Source organism: Hemibagrus wyckioides, linkage group LG23, assembly GCF_019097595.1.
Source record: "Hemibagrus wyckioides isolate EC202008001 linkage group LG23, SWU_Hwy_1.0, whole genome shotgun sequence".
In the NCBI taxonomy this organism is placed as follows: Eukaryota; Metazoa; Chordata; class Actinopteri; order Siluriformes; family Bagridae; genus Hemibagrus; species Hemibagrus wyckioides.
Window position 1 is genome coordinate 10,733,083 of NC_080732.1, and position 21,223 is coordinate 10,754,305.

Here is a 21,223-nt window from a genome sequence, read left to right on the forward strand (position 1 = left end):
CCATTCTCCGCTGTCCATTGACGGATCCTCTGTGGAGATCGTAAAGAGCACCAAATTCCTTGGTGTTCATCTGGCAGAGAACTTCACCTGGTCACTCAACACCAGCTCCATCACCAAGAAAGCCCAGCAGCGCCTCTACTTCCTGAGAAGGCTGAGGAAAGCCCATCTCCCTCCCCCCATCCTGACTGTGTTCTACAGAGGGACCATCGAGAGCGTCCTGAGCAGCTGCATCACTGCCTGGTTTGGGAATTGCACCGTCTCAGATCGCAAGACCCTTCAGCGGATAGTGACGACAGCTGAGAAGGTCATCGGAGTCTCTCTTCCCTCTATCAAGGACATTTACATGGCACGCTGCATCTGCAAAGCTAACAGCATTGTGGATGACCCCACACACACACTCTTCACCCTCCTGCCATCTGGAAAGAGGTACCAGAGCATTTGGGCCCTCACAACCAGACAGTTTCTTTCCTCAAGCCATCAGGCTCTTAAACACCCGGGACTGAACTGTCAAACTCTGTCTCTCTCACACACACACATGCACACACACACTCAGGACTGAACTGTTCATAACTCTCTGTCTATCACACACACATACACACACCCACACTCACTCTCTCTCTCACCTGTGTGGATACACTCACACACCCAAAACCTATATTGTTCGATATTTATTGCACTACCTCAACCCCTGTGTATTTCATCTGCTGCTATATTTATATTCATATTTATGGTTATTTCTATTTTGCACTACCTCAACTGCTGCTATTGTATTTTTGCACAATACATGTTGTCAGGTCACGAAGTTCATCATCATCTCATTTTTATACATTTCATTACAGTTCCTTGCACGTTCTTTTTATTTTTATTTTTCGGTGCTAAAGTGTTTTGTGTTGTCTTTTTTGTATTCATTATTTCTGCACTGTCTTTCGTTGCTTTGTTTGCACCTAGCTGCACCCTGTACACTTTATGTGGCTTGGACGAATCTTTCTGCCCTAGCTTTGTGTTGTTCCTGTGTTTAAACTATATGTTGTATGTTTATGTAGCACCAGGTCCTGGAGAAACATTGTCTCATTTCACTATGTACTGCGTCAGCTATATGTGGTTGAAATGACAATAAAGCTTCTTGAATCTTGGAGTTAGGAGCAGAATTATGTGCTGTACTATTATTGAATAATAGTCCAATAGAATGCTGGAGAGAAATACCTTTGTCAAACTTCCAGAAGTTTCACAATTATATTGCAATATTTTTGCTTGACAAATTGTTTGACTGGCACAAGTTCAAATGTGAATAATTGTGTGGATAAAAATGTCATTAATATGTAGACTATGCTTTTTCTGTTGCATTAGAGCACATCTGACTTTGTACTCTGTGTGTTCCAATAGCCTGGAATGTGTTGCCAGATATAGAACTCAATCAATTCAAGCACAGCCACATATTCCTAGCCCTAAGAGACACAGAGTAAGCAAGTGAGAGGGAGAGAGTGCATTAATATCCTGTACTGGTCACTATTGAATGCCTGTGGGCTAGTTCAATACTGATATGCCCATGCTCTTTGATACAGCAATTTTACATAATCTAGCAGGGTTTATATCCAGGTTTCAAAAATTAAAGCTCAAGGCCTTGCCATTTAATGACTCAATGAGCAAGTTTGACTGAAAACGATCAGCTTTTTACTTCATATAGCTCCATCAAGTAAGCTGAAAACAGTGTATGGAGTGAAATTGACTATTTAAAAGTTATAGAATATTTAAGAAAACATTCTTTGCTTGCATTACTTGCATGTTTTTGTAAAAAATTATACTCAGCTGATAACAAACTGAACAAATATGAATGGAAAGAGAGTGTACAAAGATTTTTGTACAAATACAAAAAAATCTGCATTTTAAACAAGGTCTTTTAAACATTTTTATTAGATGTGAAACAGTTTTATTAACCTGGATTCAGCCTGAAATAATTTGCAGGTCGCATTTTTATGAAAGTTACAATTTCAAAAATATGTTTAAGACCTTTGTGATTACTACATTTTACAATATTAATCTTGACCAACATGCTCAATACATCTATTAAAGTGGCTTCATTACCTCACTTTTGTTTCCAGTAAATATATTTCTCAGGGACAAACAACATCAGATCTGATATAAGCAAGTACCCCTGGGAGTGATATAAACAAACAACAACCCAGAACCAAGTGCTCTAATCACTATAGCCCTCATGAGCCTACTTAGATTACATCTAAGCTAAAATATTCTATAATTATACAGTCAAATAAACAAAAGTCATTTAATATTATTTTAACATAATATTGAATGTTAACATGCAACAAACAAACTCTACATTAAACAGCTGAATCTCTACCAGGCCTAAGACAAAATTTTTACCAACTCCCTTCAATATGGCTTGTACAGAATCTTCTCAAACACTGTGTGAATAATGGCCTGCATACAGTAGCAGATAGGCTGAGGCTAACTGTCCTTCAATATTTCTCAGATACGGCATGTAAAAAATAGACAACATGCTAATAGTTAAGTGCTGTTACAAAGCAGCCAAGTTACTGCATACCAAATGAGCAATGCACTGGCTATATTCCAGCCAATGGAAACTCTCTCCACTTATGTTTGCATTGTGTGTAATGTGTGCATTGATACACACATATATTGTGTATATCAATATATGTATATTATGCATGTGCATTCACAGATACATCCTCCTCATAATGGGAAAGTTCCTGGATGGATTGAGGCTATTTAGTTTCTTTCATAAAAAGAGACAAAATTTGCGTTCTTCAGTACCATGTTAGGAATTAGGAAATGACAGTTTATATTTCTCATGGTTTCTTCCTAATATTGTCTCAGGTAGTTTTTCCTTGCTGCTTTCACCTCTGCCTTGCTCATCAGGGATAATTTAAAATGTATAATTTATATTCTGAATTTATACAGTTCTATAAAGCTGTTCATTGTTAAAAGTGTTACAAATAGAATTGAACATCCCCAGTATACATTTTAGACTAAGTGATTTAAAAATACCTAATCACTAAATAGCAGACACAATAACAAATAAAAGTAGTTTTAGAAGAAAATAATAACTATTAGTTTGTTTAATTTTCCAAAACAGTTCGGTGAAAAACTGGACTGTATTGTAGAATTGGTGTTTTGCTTAAGGGCTAATTTTCCATTCTAACTTAATGTTTCACAGGTTTTGAGAATAGTGCATAGGGCGTGAGATTGACTCTCATGGTAACAATCCCAGGGGCAACAGTTTATGATACAACATTTACTTCACTCTCCTGAACACAAATATACCCATAATGAAGATAACATTAGATCTATTGGGTAAATTAACTCTTAAAATCTTATTATTTTTATTATTCAGCTTATTATTCAGTTATTCATCTTAATTCATATTATTTGAATTTTTCAGGTGTGAAAAATGTAGCAGACATAGAAGGATAAACGTCTGGACCAGCTGATGAGGTTTAAAAATGAAAAGTTAATTACATTGCAATAACATCATAGTATTGGACAAAAATCTATTATTCTCAGTTAATTATTTATGTAATCAATGAGTTTCCATCAAGCATGTAAGGAATATGAACAGTGATTCTAAGATCCTTACTTAAATTAAGACTATACTTTCATAATATGTGTCCACTGTGCAGATCTGTCACTTGAAATTAGCATAAAGTAGAAAAAAATTGTGAGGGATTATGAGAAAGTGAGTGGTGAAAACTTCAAGCACGATGTAGTGAGAAAGATTGAGATTGATTCCTTTCGCACATATTACAAGCAACAGCCATGTACCAATAGGAGAGAATAATTTCCTTTGTCTGTACGCAGTGGGAACATGCAAACTTCACATATTGGGGCAGAGGTGGGAATCAAACCCCCACCCCACTGGTAAATGTGCTAAGCACTAACCAACTGTGTCCACTTCCCATGTAAACATACATATCCGGATTTTACTTTCTTTAAAACCACCATATATTCAGTAACTGTAAAAATCATAAACATCATATTTCTTATCTGTTCATTTGCTATGCTTACAATGCCACAACTGATTTACTGCCATTTTATTTACGAAACAAAACAATACTAAGTTAAAGAATATGTATTATGTACTGATTTGATTAATTTTAGTCATGTCCAGTGTGCACAACTTAAACAACGTCACAGAAGAGGAGGAAGTACTCACTACTGGGCACAATCAATGAGCTGATACTCATTGGACCGTTCAAAGCAGGCCTTCACGCCTTCATCATCCCAGAGTTGTTTTGCATGCTCGAAAAACTCCTGTGAAAAAAGCGAGAGAAAAAATATGTTTTTTCCTAGTTACTGACTTTGTGGACATTCTTTTTATTGACATTTCTTTTTGGTAAAAACATTATAAAGCAAAAAGGAAATAAGGGAAAAAAAACATTTTTTTAAATAAGTAAAGTAAAAACCACACCAGAAAAACAAATTTCTTGGACCACTGCAATATACCTGTTGTGGATATTTTCTTATAATAGAGGTATATTGTAAAAGGGGCCTTAAATATGTGAATTTCAACCTGCATTTAGATTTTAGAGTCCATGAGGTCGGAAAGATGTTGAAAAGAACAGTTAAAGTTGTGTATAAAGAGACTTTTGTATTAATTACTCAGGCTTTTCCTGATCTTAATAGCATTCCACTTGATTCACATGTAAAACACAAGTTTTTTCATTAGTTATCTTTGCTGGATTCATTATATGGAATGAACTTTTTACGCAGTTCGTATATATAAACATATACATATATTTTTTGCTTTAAGATACGAGCCGAGATCTGAGTTACGACCGAGCGAGCTTACGCCACCCGTCACTAGGTCGCCCAGCGAGCGGTCAGTTCACGTGGTTATCTCTCCAGGTCGTGCGTTGGCGCTGTGTAATGACACTTCCTCACTTATTTTCCAAACATTTTGAAAGGGAGACATAAACAAACCTCCTTGAACAGGTTTTTATTGAAACGCTCTGCAAGTGAAAGCGAGGAAAGTGTGGCGAAAAAGGCAAAAGTCAGTGAAGATGATTAAGTGAAGTGAAAAAAAAGTAGTAATTAAGATTAGCGATAAAGTGTAGCATAGTGTGTAAGTTAAATTTAGCAGTTAAGCTAAATTTATTAAGCTAAATTAATTGTAGCATTAAGTGTGTAGCGAGTAAGTTAGGTTACGCGATAGAGCACGAAATGAAAAACTCCGCCACCCTCCTCCACTTCCGCTAGCATCTTCGTCTGTTCTTCAACGTAAATACACTTAATAAAACCAGTTTATTTCTTTACATTCTCTTTTATTATGTATTATTATTGTTTTATACACTATTTGTTATTTATAAAGTACATTTTTCTTATTTAAAAAAACACGTAACAAAAAAAATTGGTGTGGTTTTTGGACGGCTGGAACGGATTCATAGCATTTCAATTCATTTTAATGGAGAAATTTGATTTGATATACGAGCAAATTGAGTTAGGAGCTCGGTCACAGAACGAATTAAACTCGTAAGTCAAGGTATTACTGTATTATAAACAAATATGGGTTAGGGTTCAGGGTGTATATAAGATAAAATAAAAATTTTCACTTTTGTGTCACAAATAGTGCAGTGCAGAATAGGCAGCTTATTTTTCTATATTAATTTAGTCTTAGATTTTTATGACATTTTAGATTTCCAAATATTAGTTTTCAACCAAAATTAAATTTAACAGGAAAATGTTTACATGACAGTGAAGAAGGCAGGGGCGTATCTAGGATTTGAAAACTTCAGGGGCTGAGCCCAAAACATCCGGGGCTAACTGAGGAGAGGGGGTAAGCAAGAATAACATGTTTTTAAGGGCATTTTTATGTAATGTTGTTTAATAATAAACACAAATTAACACAAACAGTATGCAACTTTAGAAAATTTAATTCAATCTTTTTTCTGACTCCTCCCATCATTTCAGAGTATTGCTACTAAAAAAAGAATTCATTAAATTCATTACATTTTCTCTCACACAGGTATGCCATGCAATATTATCTCTTTTACAGCTTGTGGGTGAAGCAGTGCCGTGCAGATCCTTTATTATTACTATTATTTTACAATAATCTATATTATACATGCACCTGTTATTTCATTCCTGATTTATGCTGCCACTACTGTATGAATTATTCTTTGTTTATTTTTTTTTCTTAAATCTTTTCTTTATCTTACTGCTTGTATCTTGTCTACTTCATGCTCTTGATGACTTTTCTATACAATTTTTTTGAGGGTGGAATCATCCGAGCCTTGAGCAAAACGGTCAATTATCATACTAGTATTTCTAGTGCTGAGAATTCCTTTATCAATTGACAGAACAGCCGAATGATAGAGTCTGTTCTGGTCCATTGTTCCCCTAAGTCATGTCCGTATTTTAACTTAAATACTGCATTAGTAGAATAATAGAAAGTCATGAGGTTCAGACTGTAATGTCTTAAGGCTTTTGTTCATTTTGGGTATGGAATAATATTCTAAAGGGTCCTATATGTCAGGGGTTTTCAGAATCAGAGACAGTGGGCCTCCTTTTTCACACAACATACATTTGTTAGCCTACTTTAATCAACTGTGTTAACATTATTCAGATAAAAGTCTAACTTCTAATATTTAATAAGATTGTTGTGTTTTCTGACATTTTTATTGCTGTCCCGTTTAAGTAGGCTGTAAGATATTTAAGTCACGTGGTGTGAAAGCGGCGCCGCGCAGACCGACAGGTGTAGGACATTAAAGTATCGCGAGAGCAGTTCTAGAGCATATTCGAGCGCACACTCTCGCGGTATTTTGGCGAGAGCGTGTGTGTGTGTGTGTGTGTGTGTGTGTGTGTGTGTGTGTGTGCGCGCGCGCGCGTGCGGAGAGAGATGTCAGTCAAAATCGTGTACGATAAACGGCACCAGTGCTCTAATAAAACGATCAACATTTCATTAATTCCTCTACACTCCTGTGGAAAATTCGGGATAAAACATTCGGGGCTAGATTAAAAACATCCAGGGCTCGAGCCCCGAATGAATAGCCCTAGCGACGCCCCTGGAAGAAGGTAACATATTACATTAATAAATGTAATAATGCAAAATGCTGGCTGTCAGGGTTTACCCCTGCAAAAACAGAAGCAACAGAAAACGAAAATCTTCAAAAGAACTGTGACAGATTCTCCAAGATGCTTAAATAAACTATTAAAATATTATCAAAATAATATTCAGCAGCCAATATTAAACACAATGCTGATGATTCACTTCTCATAAGAATAAAATGAATCAAATTTAATCGTGGGAGTTAACTGTAAATTTAAGAAAAACATAACCACTGGAGTTCATTTCAAGTTTGCTAAATAACTTACATTTCTGATAAATACCAAAAGAACTGAAACAGATTATTAAAGTTTCGAAAATATTTTTTCTGAAATCAATTTGCACAATATAGCATGTTTATAGGGGTGTAACTATACAGCACATCACTCAATACAAGGCTTTTTATACAATACAGCCAACAATTTAAATTGTAAAGCATCATAAAATATATTTCTCTGTAAAAGTATCTTCCTCTTTATCTGTACACAGACATGGCTACAGGGGTATATAAAACACTTAATACACATTCAAAAATGCATTGTATAATTATAATTTGTGCGTATTAGCCTGAACAGTATAGCAATCGCTATGGTCAGCAGCCAGCAGAAACAGAAAGATTCCCCGAAATCTTTATAGTCAGGTGTACAGGTGCAGCACTTTAATTTCCTAGTAAGTTACAAGATTAATTGCCAGTAATTTGTTGGATGAAACAACTTCGTGTCTCATAGCATTTACTTGTACAATATACTGGTGCAGTGGTGACTGGTCAATAGAGGGCGCTCGGGCACCACCCTTAAAAACTGTTTTTCGTTCATTTGTGTGTGTGTGTGTGTGTGTGTGTGTGTGTGTGTGTGTAGCTCCATAAAGTTTTGAAAAGCGTGTGATTTGAGGCTGAGCTCTGATTGGCTTGTATAAAATTTTCCTCAGGGTGCAGCACTCTGTGCCCTGAACCCTCCCACTTTTGTTGTTTGCAAATCAATATTGTTTTTATATATTTGGCCACATTTGACTGGATCATTCTCAACGAGTCTCATTACCACTCAGCAGATGTCAGTTACTGGACAGGTACTGATTAATATGGAAGCAAGCGAAATGTCTCGAGATGAAAGAAAATTCGGTTATATCTTTACAAAAATACCCTTTCACAAGGCCTTCGGATGAAGAAAAGAATTAAGGAGCTTGGACCAGACCGACCAAATTTGCAAATTCAGCAGCAGTCAAGTGATGGGGGTTGAGCTTACACTCGGTGCAATAGAAAAGAGACTGGTGACTGAGATGACTGACTTTAACCAGAAGGTCATTGAGAAATTGGCAAGCCAGAAAGAAAGGAGGCCTGTTATTAGGCAACTTTCCAGTGTGTGTGTGTGTTTTTTTAATGATTACCTTCATTACTTCATTACTGATAATAAACCCACATTGGTCTCAAATTAACTGATTCATACTACATTTATTGCATGCTTTAACTACTGACGTTACGTATGGTTATTTACAGACCTACATTATTAACAGTTTGATTTTAAGATTGTTACCCCCCCCCCAAAAAAAAAAAAAAAAAAAATCAAAACATTTTTAGCACCAGCTGGTTGGTTTACAATACACTGGTGCTAATACCACAGTTTACAATAAATTGGTGCTAATACCACAAAACTCCAGTGCTAATTCCACAGATGTCTATTCCAAAGAATGACAAGTAATTTATCCTTGACCCTATCAGCAATAAAGGTTCATCAGATCCTAAACATAACTAATTTTAAACTTCTGCTAATATCAAGACAGTACTGCGATTGTGTCTATTTAAGCTTTAATTATTTTTGATAGGTGAAATGGCTGACCAAGCATCCTAAAATTAAATAAAGATAAATAACTTGTGAAGTAGTGAATTATATCTTAAATTCAAACAAACATCTTTAAACTACTCAGTGGAGACCCACAAGGGAGGCAAACACAAAGGAATAGAGTGAGGGAGGTGGAACAAGGAGGAGGATTGGGCCTTTCAGAAAAACACTTGTTTTTCCGTATCACTTCCTTGGAGAGTAAAGATAGCTATAGGATAATTAGGCCTCTAGTGAGGTTCCATCATATAATCACCACAATACACAAAAACAAATGGCTACAAAGATAGAAAACAAACCAACAAGAGAATGTATCACACCCCTTTCTGTTAAATGTTATTCATAAATTGATGAATTAATATAGATAAAATCAATAGTCCTAATGCAACAATAAATGCATATTTATATGCTAAATATAATAATAATATTTAGTTAGTATTATAGTTTTATAGAATAGGTCAAGAAAAGCTAATATGTTAATGAGAAATATCCTATAAAACTATTTGAGCAACTGAAATCAAATATACTTATATCGTTCTGTAAAGATGTTAGCCTGTTACCACTATTTTATAACTGATGTCAGTATACTGCATAGACTAACTACTATTCAGTCTTCTTAATTTCACATAAACATAATTCATAGTGTTCAGCTTTGACCATGGGGATTTTATGACTGTTGTAACACTGTAATGACAGTTTAATTCATATACACTTTGTTAATAAGAGCCATTCACCTACACTAACCATAAATTAAATTTAAATGTGTCTGCTTTTTAGACAGTAAAATAAAACATGACACAATATAGTAAAAAACTAAAGTGTTATTGAACATGGTTCAGAACAACAAAAAATGTACTTAAGCAAAACTCATGGAAATGAATAATGTACAATCCCAAAATCAGGCCATGGCTTAGTTTTTTTTTTACATAACATTGTAATTACATGGCAAAACAATAGTCTCACCAATACATGAACATGTAAGAAAAAAACGTGTTTTTTTTCCACAACTGTACACACATATATATATATATATATTTTATTTTTCTTTTTTTAACAACAGTTAATCATGATTAGAACATGTAATTGTGATCAGCTCAAATTGCTTTTAGGTGATTATGTAATAATTGTTTGACCCTAGTGCTTAACATGTAGTAAGCAGATGATAAGAGTGAGTCTGCCCAAATCACACTACAACAACAAATTATAGACAAAGAAGAGAGAAAATCTCTCACATTCTCAATCTCACACTTAGAATAATCCTATAAAATACTTCCTTTACAGAAACCAATCTGGTCCTGGCAACCTGCACTGTGAAAAATACAAAGACAGGGTAAAAGGGCAGTTTTGGGTTGCTAGTAACATGAAGGAAGTCAAGAGTGACACACTACTCATTGCTCCAGACATTTCTTGCACACAGAGATGAGGCGATCCCATTGGAAAACTTGGTGTGACAAGTCAAGATGTCAGGGGAGTCAAGTGAATGGAAAACATGAAAACATAACCTTAACAACCATTAATGGCCTTTCATTTGGCAGCACCACACTCTACCTGGGCCTTCATTAGTAAAAAGTAGAAGGCAAAAGAGTCATTAACCCTGAAGTAAGTAGGGCCAGCAGTGTACTCAAGAGACAGTATTAATGACAGCCACTGCTGCAAAGGGCCTCCCTTGTGCTCTACACTATTATCCCCCACTATAAACTCTACTGGAGTTCAGGGACACTAACACACCTAGATCCACACACAGGCAGACATGTATACATACATGTGAACACTCACACAACCATACCAAGTACAATACATCCAGATATTTTCCCTATTTACCCATAATTCTTCTTTATAAACCCATATAAAAAAATATCTTTCAAAAAAATTATAACATTTTATAATAGATAATATTTTTTTTTTATACTTTATTGTCACTGTAGAAGTATAGTGAGATATCATTTGGCATAAGTAATAAATGGCATTAGATTAAGGTTAATTTCTGAAATTGCAAAGGAAAAACAGCATACCTAAATGCATATAAAGGAATGACTCAGTTAAAATGACACAAAAATAATGTGAAATTGCAACATATAAAAAGTAAGTGAAACATTCAGAAATATTAGGGGGGAAAAAATCGGGATAAATGTGCACACCCTTTTATATTTGGGGAGGTGGCTATGCTCAGAATGAACCAATCACATTCTATATGTTCAAAAGTAATTATCATACAACAGTCATCAATTCTTCTGACTGACCCCAATCAGGACTTTTTTTTAAGGAGGTGGGAATAATAAATATTTACAAATACCAGTTGCTTTTAGTGCACACCCTTCATGTGTACTGTATGCTAGTACTAGCGGGGGTGGTGGTAGCTCAAGTGGTTAAGGCTCTGGGTCGTTAACTAGAAGATCATGGTTCAAGCCCCAGCACTGCCAAGCTGTCACTGTTGGGCCCTTGAACACTTATGAAACTAGATTATTGTTTTTATATTTTCTTTTTACTAAAAAACAAGTTTCTGAATGTTTTTTACTGCAATTTCATATATTGTGATTTCACATTGAGGGTGGAAAAGTTCTGACGTTATGATAAAATCATATGATAAATCAAAGTTATGATTTATCTTTATTTTGTTTAATTTTTTTACATCACAAAAACCTGCCACTTTAACAGGGGTATGTAGATTTTTTATATCCATTGTCAGGTAGGGTATTCAAGCATTATATATTTTTTAAAAATGGTTCAATTATAAGCTAGTGGATAGTTCATGGAACTCTGATGCCTGTTTCACTTTAGATACATGAGCAGAGAATAAGCAGCACATGGCCATCGTGCTTTCACACTTGCTGTGCATTGCTGAAGCAGAGCTTGTGTAACACAAATACAAGAGATTACATTAATTTGATTTTAAATGTAAATGTGTTAAAGTTAATACATCTAGGATGGAACCCTCTTCAAGAGGCTTATATCACTATTTGTCACTATTAGTTTATATAAGTTTATATGAATTGTTTTATCCACAATTTCGTTCTCTTTTTTATGTAGTATGAGTAGTAGATGTAAGAAATGCGATCATGCTTTATCTGTTGCTATGATAGATGGATGAGACACAGACCTTGGTAGAAGGCAGAAGGGTGAGACACAGAGTGCACTCCGACAATGAGCACGGGAGAGAATTTGATGCATATTACACACCACTCCTGTCATACATGATAATTAAATGATAAAATTATCCTTCAACTAAAGCTATACTAGTTTACTAATATGGTTTTGTGGTGAACTTGCTTATTTTTTGTCAGTCCATGTTGATTTTAACCAGCATTAGAAGCACATTAAAACTCCATGCCGAAACGATCTGACTAGTGCTACTCCTGCTCTGCTCCTACCACCTCAGCGTGCAACATGATTGCTCTACCTTAACATGGTGCCAAAAAAATACATATTGTTTTTGCTTTTCAAATCTAGTGTGAAACATTATTAGACTAATGATAAGAAAGGTAAAGGTAGTAGTCACTTGAAAAGAGTTGCATGATGAGCTGAAAGCAGCGAGAACAACAGCTACATAGAAAACCATAACCAGCACAATGACCTCTCCATTCCTACACATCACAGAAAACTGCTTTGCTAAAAAAAAACAAGAAGCACAGAACTGCATATCTAAAATTATTCAGACCTTGTGGAAAAAAACTGTGATTATCCATAGATTCCTTTAACAGCCTATATAAAGCTACTTGCTATGATTGTGCATATACTGCTATATTAAAAGAGGGCATGCAAAATAAAATCAGTGCTATCTAGATGCAATATCTATGAAGAGGCTGAGTTGGCTAGAAAGAAATAACTTTTGTCTGTGTAGTCAGGGTACAGTATACAACTAAATCCCATTACCTGATTATGTGGCATTACACCTACCAAATACAGTCATAGTAAATTCAAACTTGCCTACAGAAAATGGAAAAAAAAAGAAATGGTAGAATTATACTTAAGAGACCAGCACTGTTTTACTTTTGGAATTAATAGTAAATTCACCAAAGAATCTATAGACAATAGTAAAAATGTGAGGTTTTAATGTAGCTAATCTACATTTTCTAGTACTTGTTGCTTAGCTAATTTTATTATTAACTTCAAATGTAAAGTATGCTTCTGTTATGTGCTTAAGGTAAGCTGTCATGGCATCATGATCAAACCATGACACAACACAGGCTGTAATGGCTCAAGCTGAAAATATTACATGAAGCATACTGAGCATGCCATCTTTTACTGTCCCATGACAAAAAAGGGGACAAAAAAGGGGATTTTGTCATTGTTATATTCCTGTAAAGCTGCGTTGTGACCTTGTCAAAGTGCTGCACACATAAAATTCAGCTCAATAACACTGATTACCTCAATACAATAGCACCTATCATGGGGTGGGATATATTAGGAAGCAAGTGAACAGTTAGTTTTTGAAAGTTGATGCACTGGAAAAATAGACATGTTGGAAGGTCTGAGCAACTTTGACAAGGGCCAGATTTTGATGGCTAGATGACTGGGTCAGAGCCAAAATCTCCAAAATGTGGGATAGTTAAAACCTATTAAAAGAGGTCAAAGGAAGGAAAACCAGTGATCCTGAGACAGACTCCATGTTAAACCTAGAATGAATTTCCAAGCTTCGAATTTTCATTTTTGTACACAATTTTAAAAGGAAAATTATTTTAGAATAACACTATCTGGTGTCACCCAGGTGAGGCTCTGGTTTGCTCATAGGGATACATTTAAAACAAAGAAAATTTGTAATTTCTATGCTGAATTTGGAAATTTCTGTAAAGCAGCTTTGTGACGATCTGCACATTACTGTGGGTAACAGTAATTTTAAATTTATTACTGTTTTCACCACAATTACTATATTGCCAAAGAATTCAATTCAATTCAATTTATGTGTATAGCACTCATAACAATGGACAATGTCTCAATGCAGCTTTAGAGAAGTACAGAAACATACAATAAAAATGATAAAGTTTAAAGTTAAGTTACTATTTATTTAAGAAGACATGGCTGTTTGAGTTTAGCATATAGCAGTGTAGACACTAATCATAGATCAGTTGTTGATTGTCAAGTTTCACAACCTTTTCTGTAGGAGGGTGGAAGGCGAGCTGTTTGAACTGCTAAGCCCTGATACGATTCTAAGACATAATCAATGACCAAAATATGAAGCGCAATATGCAAGCTATGGAAATACCACTTGCTATGCATAATCTTTGAAAACAGCAAATTTAACAACAACTTTAACAAGCAGCAGGTATGATAGCAGAGCCTGCTGTGAAGAATGTAAGCTCCTTCAATGAAGCAGCAGGAGAAGAAGACCCCCTGATCTGTCCCACAGAGGAGAAGAGCATGATTTCCCTGCATTAGACGACATAGCTGAGAAGCTAGTAGTGGGCCTGAGCCGAATAGAATACTTGTAGCAAAGGTGCAACAGCAGACTAAAGTGAGTTGCTTGGGCAAGTATAGCAGCCTTTAACTACATTTCATACAAAAACAGAATCTGATGTGCTTTCATGGTTGGCATCAGAGTGTCTAAGCTTAAGGCCTACATTATAGGAGCAGATGACCATAACATAATCCAGAAGAGTTTAGCATGCCTAACCCAACTTATTGTCACTTATATTCACATACACTTATAGTCACTATGTATATGACTGGGCTATTCCAGAATGTGTTAGCTGCATTAAAGAGCCCTTATGCACATTCAAACGTGAATGCTTACAAGTTGAGTTGATAGATGCAGAAACACTAATGAGACTACTGATCTGGTACAAGCACTGATATGCCCACTAGTGGTACAGATTGCATATTCCTGGGACGCACTAACATCCTCTTCTCTCTCTCTGTCTGCCACCATTAAGGAAACTGTTGAATCTGATCAGTTGCACAGTTTGCTAAACCTTTCAGTCCGAACATGCAGTCAGCACTACCACTGCTTAAGTTTACTTTAAGTTCTCTTCACTACATGTTCGGAAACTGCAATAGATGTAAGATGGATAAGGAAGGGCTACACTGCGCCACTGCATAGCCCAAAACCATTAAACACAGTTCATGTTAAGTCAAAGCATGAATTATGCATCTATTTGTGAACAAACATACAACTGACTGTCCAACTTGATTCACAGGGTCCTGGAGAAATATTGTCTCATTTCACTATGTACTGTGTCAGCTATATATGGTTTATATAGTTTAGTTATGCTAGTCACACCTTAGGCCACAGTGAGTTATTAACAAATGCAAGGACTGTTTTTAGCAATTGACAGTATGATTTAGTAAAAATAAATGTCACTGAACCTTGGGGCAGGAAAAAGAAACAAGACAGAAAGAGGAAGTCGAAAAGACAGAGATAAAGAGTTCAGTCACATAGTTCATCCAGTATGATCACTCATCTTTCATTCAGGAATCATACTATATGCTATTCTACTCATATCACATCTGGTTTACCTTAGTATATATTATCCCAGACCATTTACGTTTACATTAGAGATCTCTTTATTGAGTCATCCTTTTCCTGATCTAGTTGGTGAGAGAGCTTCCCAAATTTCTCAGTTTGGCTCAAAGGGTTGAATTTAGCAGCACTGACCAAGGGTCTGCAGGAAATGAAGATCCAGACCAAAGCAAAGGTACACAGGATACAGGATTAGAAGGAAGACACAAAGGGGGAAAGTGAGCACAGAAGCGGAAATCCCTGCAGTGAACATTTCCTTTACTGGCAAAGTGAGGACCTATAAATTCTCTCCTAACATAGGGAACAGACTCCGTCCTTTTTAAAGAAGCTACAATTCAATCACTTGATAGAATTAATCATTTGCTAGAATATTGAAGCCCTTAGCTGGAAGCTACTGGATACAATAAAACCTAGTTAAGTTTTAATACTCAAGTATTAATCAAATACATTGCCCAGCCATTAAAAGAAGTCTCTAGTCAAAACAATATTTCTTCATGAATAAAAATCTTTTATTGGAATTCCTTTTATCCAAGCAAGAATTTTCAATATTTTAACTTTTTTCAATGTTTAACCATTTTTTTGTTTACAAATGAAATTGACCTATTGAGTCTGAGAGTTAGAACAACTGAGAAAGTGATAGAAAGAACCTCTTTAGGGCTTAGACACAGTGAGACTCGTGATACAGTATGAATGAAAGCAGTGTGTATTTTGCTGTCTTAACCAGAAAGTGTGTGAGGCAGACCAAGAAGCAAGAAGGAGACAGAAAGAAAGAAAAAGTAACCCAAGAGAGAGTCTTGGAAATGGCTAAGTTTGTTCTTTACAAAAATGGTTATAAGTTTACGCAGTCATGTTACATTTTTACACATTGTTATTAACTTAAAATAATACATCTTTATTTTCATTTTCTTTATTAGATTACACCAAGCTTAACCAAAGCTTAAATAATAATAATAATAATAATAATAATAATAATAATAATAATAATAATAATTAAACCAACCACATTACAATGAAGGGTGACTCTAAGAACATCTAAGTTTGGTGCATGGTCATTCATTTATTTATTAATGTTTGTTTGCTTGGGGTCCAAGCACAGAATGTGCTGAAACCCCACTATAATTGTTAGGATATTTCTTTCTACTTCTTCTTATTATTAGTAAAGGTCTGAGAATCAAAAGCATAAAATTTTTGGGGGGCCAAGCATGATGTGCATATTCTTGTTCTTCTTCTTATTATTATTATTATAATTATGTTTATATTTTTCTTAGGATTTTGCTAATCTTTAAATGGATTTTTTAACAACTGTGTCTTTGATTATGACCTGTTTACTTAAACATGTGAAGGGCCACTACATTAATTTGCATTTAAATTAAATTTAAAACCTGTAATGGCAATAGAATTCTTGAGACCAGTCAAGTTAAAATAAAGTAACAAATGTAAAAGTAAAAATAAAGTTAAAGGATTCTTCTGTTAACTAGGCTACTTTAATAACAGTAGCCAATCACACTGCAACACACACTTCACAGTTTCAGCATTAAGTTACCATCACAAAAATTGTATGGTTAGGGTTATCTGTGTTTTATGGTGGGAGCTACATGTGGTGTGAGCTAGATAATTTATATTATGCATATAATATAAAAAAAGACTTATAAATGTAGTTATATAGGGTTGATCAATTTGTATCTACCTTATTTTCAATATTTTTATGTGGACCCTCTTTCCAATGGTTTTATGTAACACATTAGATTAGCCTTTTTTGGGTATTTCAACTGACTAGTTTGAATTCATCTCATCATCTATCTGCAGTACATGGCTGCAATTCACAGAAATCTGGTATTATGTGCAGTTAGGGGTTGCATTAATCACTGACACTAGTTCACTTACTAATTTACTTCTGTTAACCATAAACTGTGCATCAGAGCTGACTGTAGATGTAAAGGTACAAGAACAAAATTTTTTATTTGTAACATATACATTACAGCATATTCAAATTCTTTCAGGTGGGGCCAGAGGGCAAGGTCAGCCACAATATGGCAACCCTGGAGCAGAGAAGGTTAAGGGCCTTGCTCAAGGGCTGAACAGAGGCAGCTTGGTAGAGCTGGGGCTTGATCTCCAGCTACATACTAAACATAAAAAAAGCTCCTCAACTTTGGTTAAAAGCTGTATATTTGCTATTTTCAGTTTGTGGATAGCAGCCCTACAGGCACTACACTCATTTACAGAGAAGTGCTGAACTACTGATCTGCCAGTGAAAACTTCAAGGTGTGATAATATCAAGAGAATATATCAACACAGAAACATAAGTTATACTGTGTGTGTGTGTGTGTGTAAAATTAAATGTTACTGAGATTAGCTAGTTGTTTGATAGCCAAGTGGTGTCCAGTAAGGAAACCTAAGTGCCTGTAGACATGAATCAGCTGTTCACACAGGAATCTTTTACAGAAAAAAGATTATAATTTGACCAACACAACAACAACAACAACAACAATAATAATAATAATAATAATAATAATAATATATAAATAAATAAATAATAGCAGAAACTATCAATATTTGTGTTAGGTTACCACATTTAAAAGAACTGAATCGAAAGTCTCACACACAGCAGGAAATACACACTTATTTCTGTGGTGCAAAATAAGCAATATTTGTATATCAGTGTATCATGCTGTTTTGTAATGCTAAATTCATCAGTTTGTATTTGAATACATTATTTAATAATGTGCTTAATGAACTTTTTGTACTGTCTTCACAGTTTAGGTATCAATGGACTCAGCAGAATGTGATAGTCAATATTTATCAAAAATGTTGATATTTGTAAATTATATGATTGCCACATGTCAGTAAATTCTAGTGAGACCAAAGCTAATTTACTTATACAGCTGTATGACTGGGTCATCATTGAAATATTACATTAGGTAATAATATGTCCCACCCCCTACTGAGACAAATGAAATACCAACATTATACCTTTTTGGTTTATACACTGCCTGGCCAAAAAAATCACCACCTACACTTAACTAAGGAAATAGCTGTTGTATGTGACTTTTTTTTTCTTGAGTGTATCTTCACATCTTAAGGGAATAGAGTTAAATTTGTCAGCAGAATTCCATTAATCTTTTCTAAACATGGCTTTAATTATTTTTGGCTTATACAATTTTAATCTTCTTTTGGTTTGCTGACAAAATCATACTAAAACATTTTTGATTGGCCAAAACAGTTACAGGTCAATAAAATTTAAATTATTGCATTTATGCTTTAAATGTGCCCTTATTTTTTGAAATCACAATCACATTTCTATGAATTTTACAACTGAACTAGTCAGTAACACACCCTTTGTACAGTTAAAAAAATCTGTGGTCCTTTTAAATATATTTCACTCAGCTGACCAGACGGAGTGCACCACTTACTAGCACCAGACAGTGCTACTGTAAGAGGATCAGCAATGAAGCAGTGCAGCAATGAAGAATCAACAAGTGTTAAGATCACTCAGTTTATTTAGCAGTTGGTTAGTGTTGCTTAGGTGTCTTTTGTGTGCATATTATCAGTAGGGTTGTTTTAATTGCTGTTTGACTTAAATTAAGTTGAGTGCTTAATATGGTAATGTTAGTGATATACAGTTTTTCACATGCCATATTGCTTCTGGCATTAGTATTTTTGGTACACTGAATTCTACCGCTACTTTGTATTTAAGTTGTAGTGTTGACTTTAAAAATGTAAATGGATATAGTGTGTTTTAATGGCTTGTGATATTATTGTTTATATTTAATTAGTAAGCAGCTGCACAATTATTTGTAGGTGGTGTATGCACACTGGGTCAATAACACAGTCAGCAAGTCTGGATTGGCCCATGAAGGATGCAGTGCTTATTATAGAAAATGTTATAGAGCATATGAAGTATATAAAAGTATATTATCCATTAGCAAAGCAAAAATATGAAAACATGTTTCATCTTCTGGTACCAGTAAGAAAAGCCATGGCTGGAGAAGTGCACACAAAATAAAGTAGTGATCAAAGTCTCTAAATTTCAGCCCTGTTTTTTTAACAATTCCTTGTTAAATGTCTGATGAAAATGCTGACCTTTACTGAGGTCAATCAACATCCTATATCTGTCAGTTTGATTCCTATTGCATCATCAATTCAATCTCTGTTATTAAAATATGTAACATCAACAGACAGAGCACGTCATGACTGAAAAGTTCCTGCACAAACGGTTAAGTTATTATTATTGTATTTAACAGATTACTATGCTGCACGCAAATGTAACAGTACAGAGATTGTGGCCAATCTTAATAAAATATTCATCTACTTGATAAAGGTGGGGTTTTGGGGGGTCTTTTTTTCTAATTAGTTAAACAAAGGTTGTTTTCTTCTTTTTTTCTTTTTAAACAACATGATGCACTCCTACAATACAAAAGTCCAACTTTTTACCATATAGCTTAATTAATTTTTATATGTCACATATACAAAAATGCATCAAGAACCGTTTAGCACTCCCACTTAATTTTTTTATATAATTTGCATAATATGCAAAACATATATTTAGTCTGGATATTTGTCTTATCAAGTTTGGTTTCAAACTACTGAGCACATCAAGATTTATCAAAATCATGTTGACATTTGTAAATATGTCTACCACATGCCAATCATATCTAATGAGGTGGAGCCATATTCACACAAAAGGAGCCTTATTTAGTTTAAAATTGTGGGCAGGGTCATACATAGGGGGCTGAGTTTAAAACCAAATAGCTGTTTCTCAAGATCTATATGGCCAATCAAGCTAACATTTGTAAGGCTGCATATCTGTAACAGATATTTTGTGATCCCTAATTACTGGGAAATAAACATGGCCACCATCACCCAATCATGCAGTAGCAAGCATTTGACAAGGTTTTGATTGAGCTATGGTAATGAAACTGGAAGTTTCAGAGAGGGACCTACTAGCAAAACAAAGTCTTGCTGAAATTGGCCACTGGGGGGTGCTATTCATATTCATAGGGGTTGAGTTAAGTTCAAATAGCTGTTTCACAGGAAACACAAATCTAACTGAGCTGAAATTTGCCATGTTAAAGAAGAAGAAGAAGAAGAGGAGAAGAATAAGAAGGAATTAGTTAAGCAATTAGTTCTGAGCTATCATCATGAAAAGTTATTGTATTATAAAACTTAAGTGTATTAAGTTTTCTGGTCCTGAATGTCCCATGTGGAGAATGACATACATATGTCGTTTGTTGTAAGTCAATGACCAGGCAACAAGTCAATACACAAAACATCAGCAGCAAAAATCAATATACCATTATACAACAAACCTAATTAATGGAGATAGAGTTGCAGCCAAACATCTCCTCTTGTTCATGTTTTGAGAGACAATCTACAGCATCCCCAGTCACAAACACACACACACACAAAGTACATGTGTATGGAGTCAACAGATAAAAAGCTACAACCACACTGACCTTCAGTCCTAATGCAAGAGTTTAATGCTAAATATTTTGATAAAAAAAACTCAAAGTATACTAGACTATTCTGAATATTTTATGGATATGAATAGTAAAGACACAGCACCACAAAAGATGCACCTGTACACAAATTTGTAAGAATGAGAAATTAACATTAGTCTGGTTTACACAAGGTACAGTACACAATCATGTCCCTAAGCAATGTAGGAACTGTTTTTTTAAAGGTTCCTGTAATGGCTGACACAGATGTGAAAAAGCCAAAAGAACAAATGAAAAAGTATCAAATTTGATTATTGTTGCAACAGCCCAGATCACTGGCAAGGGCCCCATTCACAAGGTGCATGCAAAAGATGTAATTATATTTATTGCATGCCATCCTGATGTCTTGAAAAATATTAAAGAA

The 21,223-nt window shown here is 34.9% G+C and overlaps 1 protein-coding gene across 1 annotated transcript in view; it reads right to left on the minus strand.

The window, feature by feature from the left end:
* Nucleotides 1-21,223, minus strand: part of gnal (guanine nucleotide binding protein (G protein), alpha activating activity polypeptide, olfactory type) — a 45,394-nt gene that overhangs the window by 20,978 nt on the left and 3,193 nt on the right. The window contains exon 5 of the mRNA XM_058377062.1: nt 4,190-4,287. Coding sequence (XP_058233045.1) covers nt 4,190-4,287 — 98 coding nt within the window. The remainder of the gene's footprint in view (nt 1-4,189; nt 4,288-21,223) is intronic.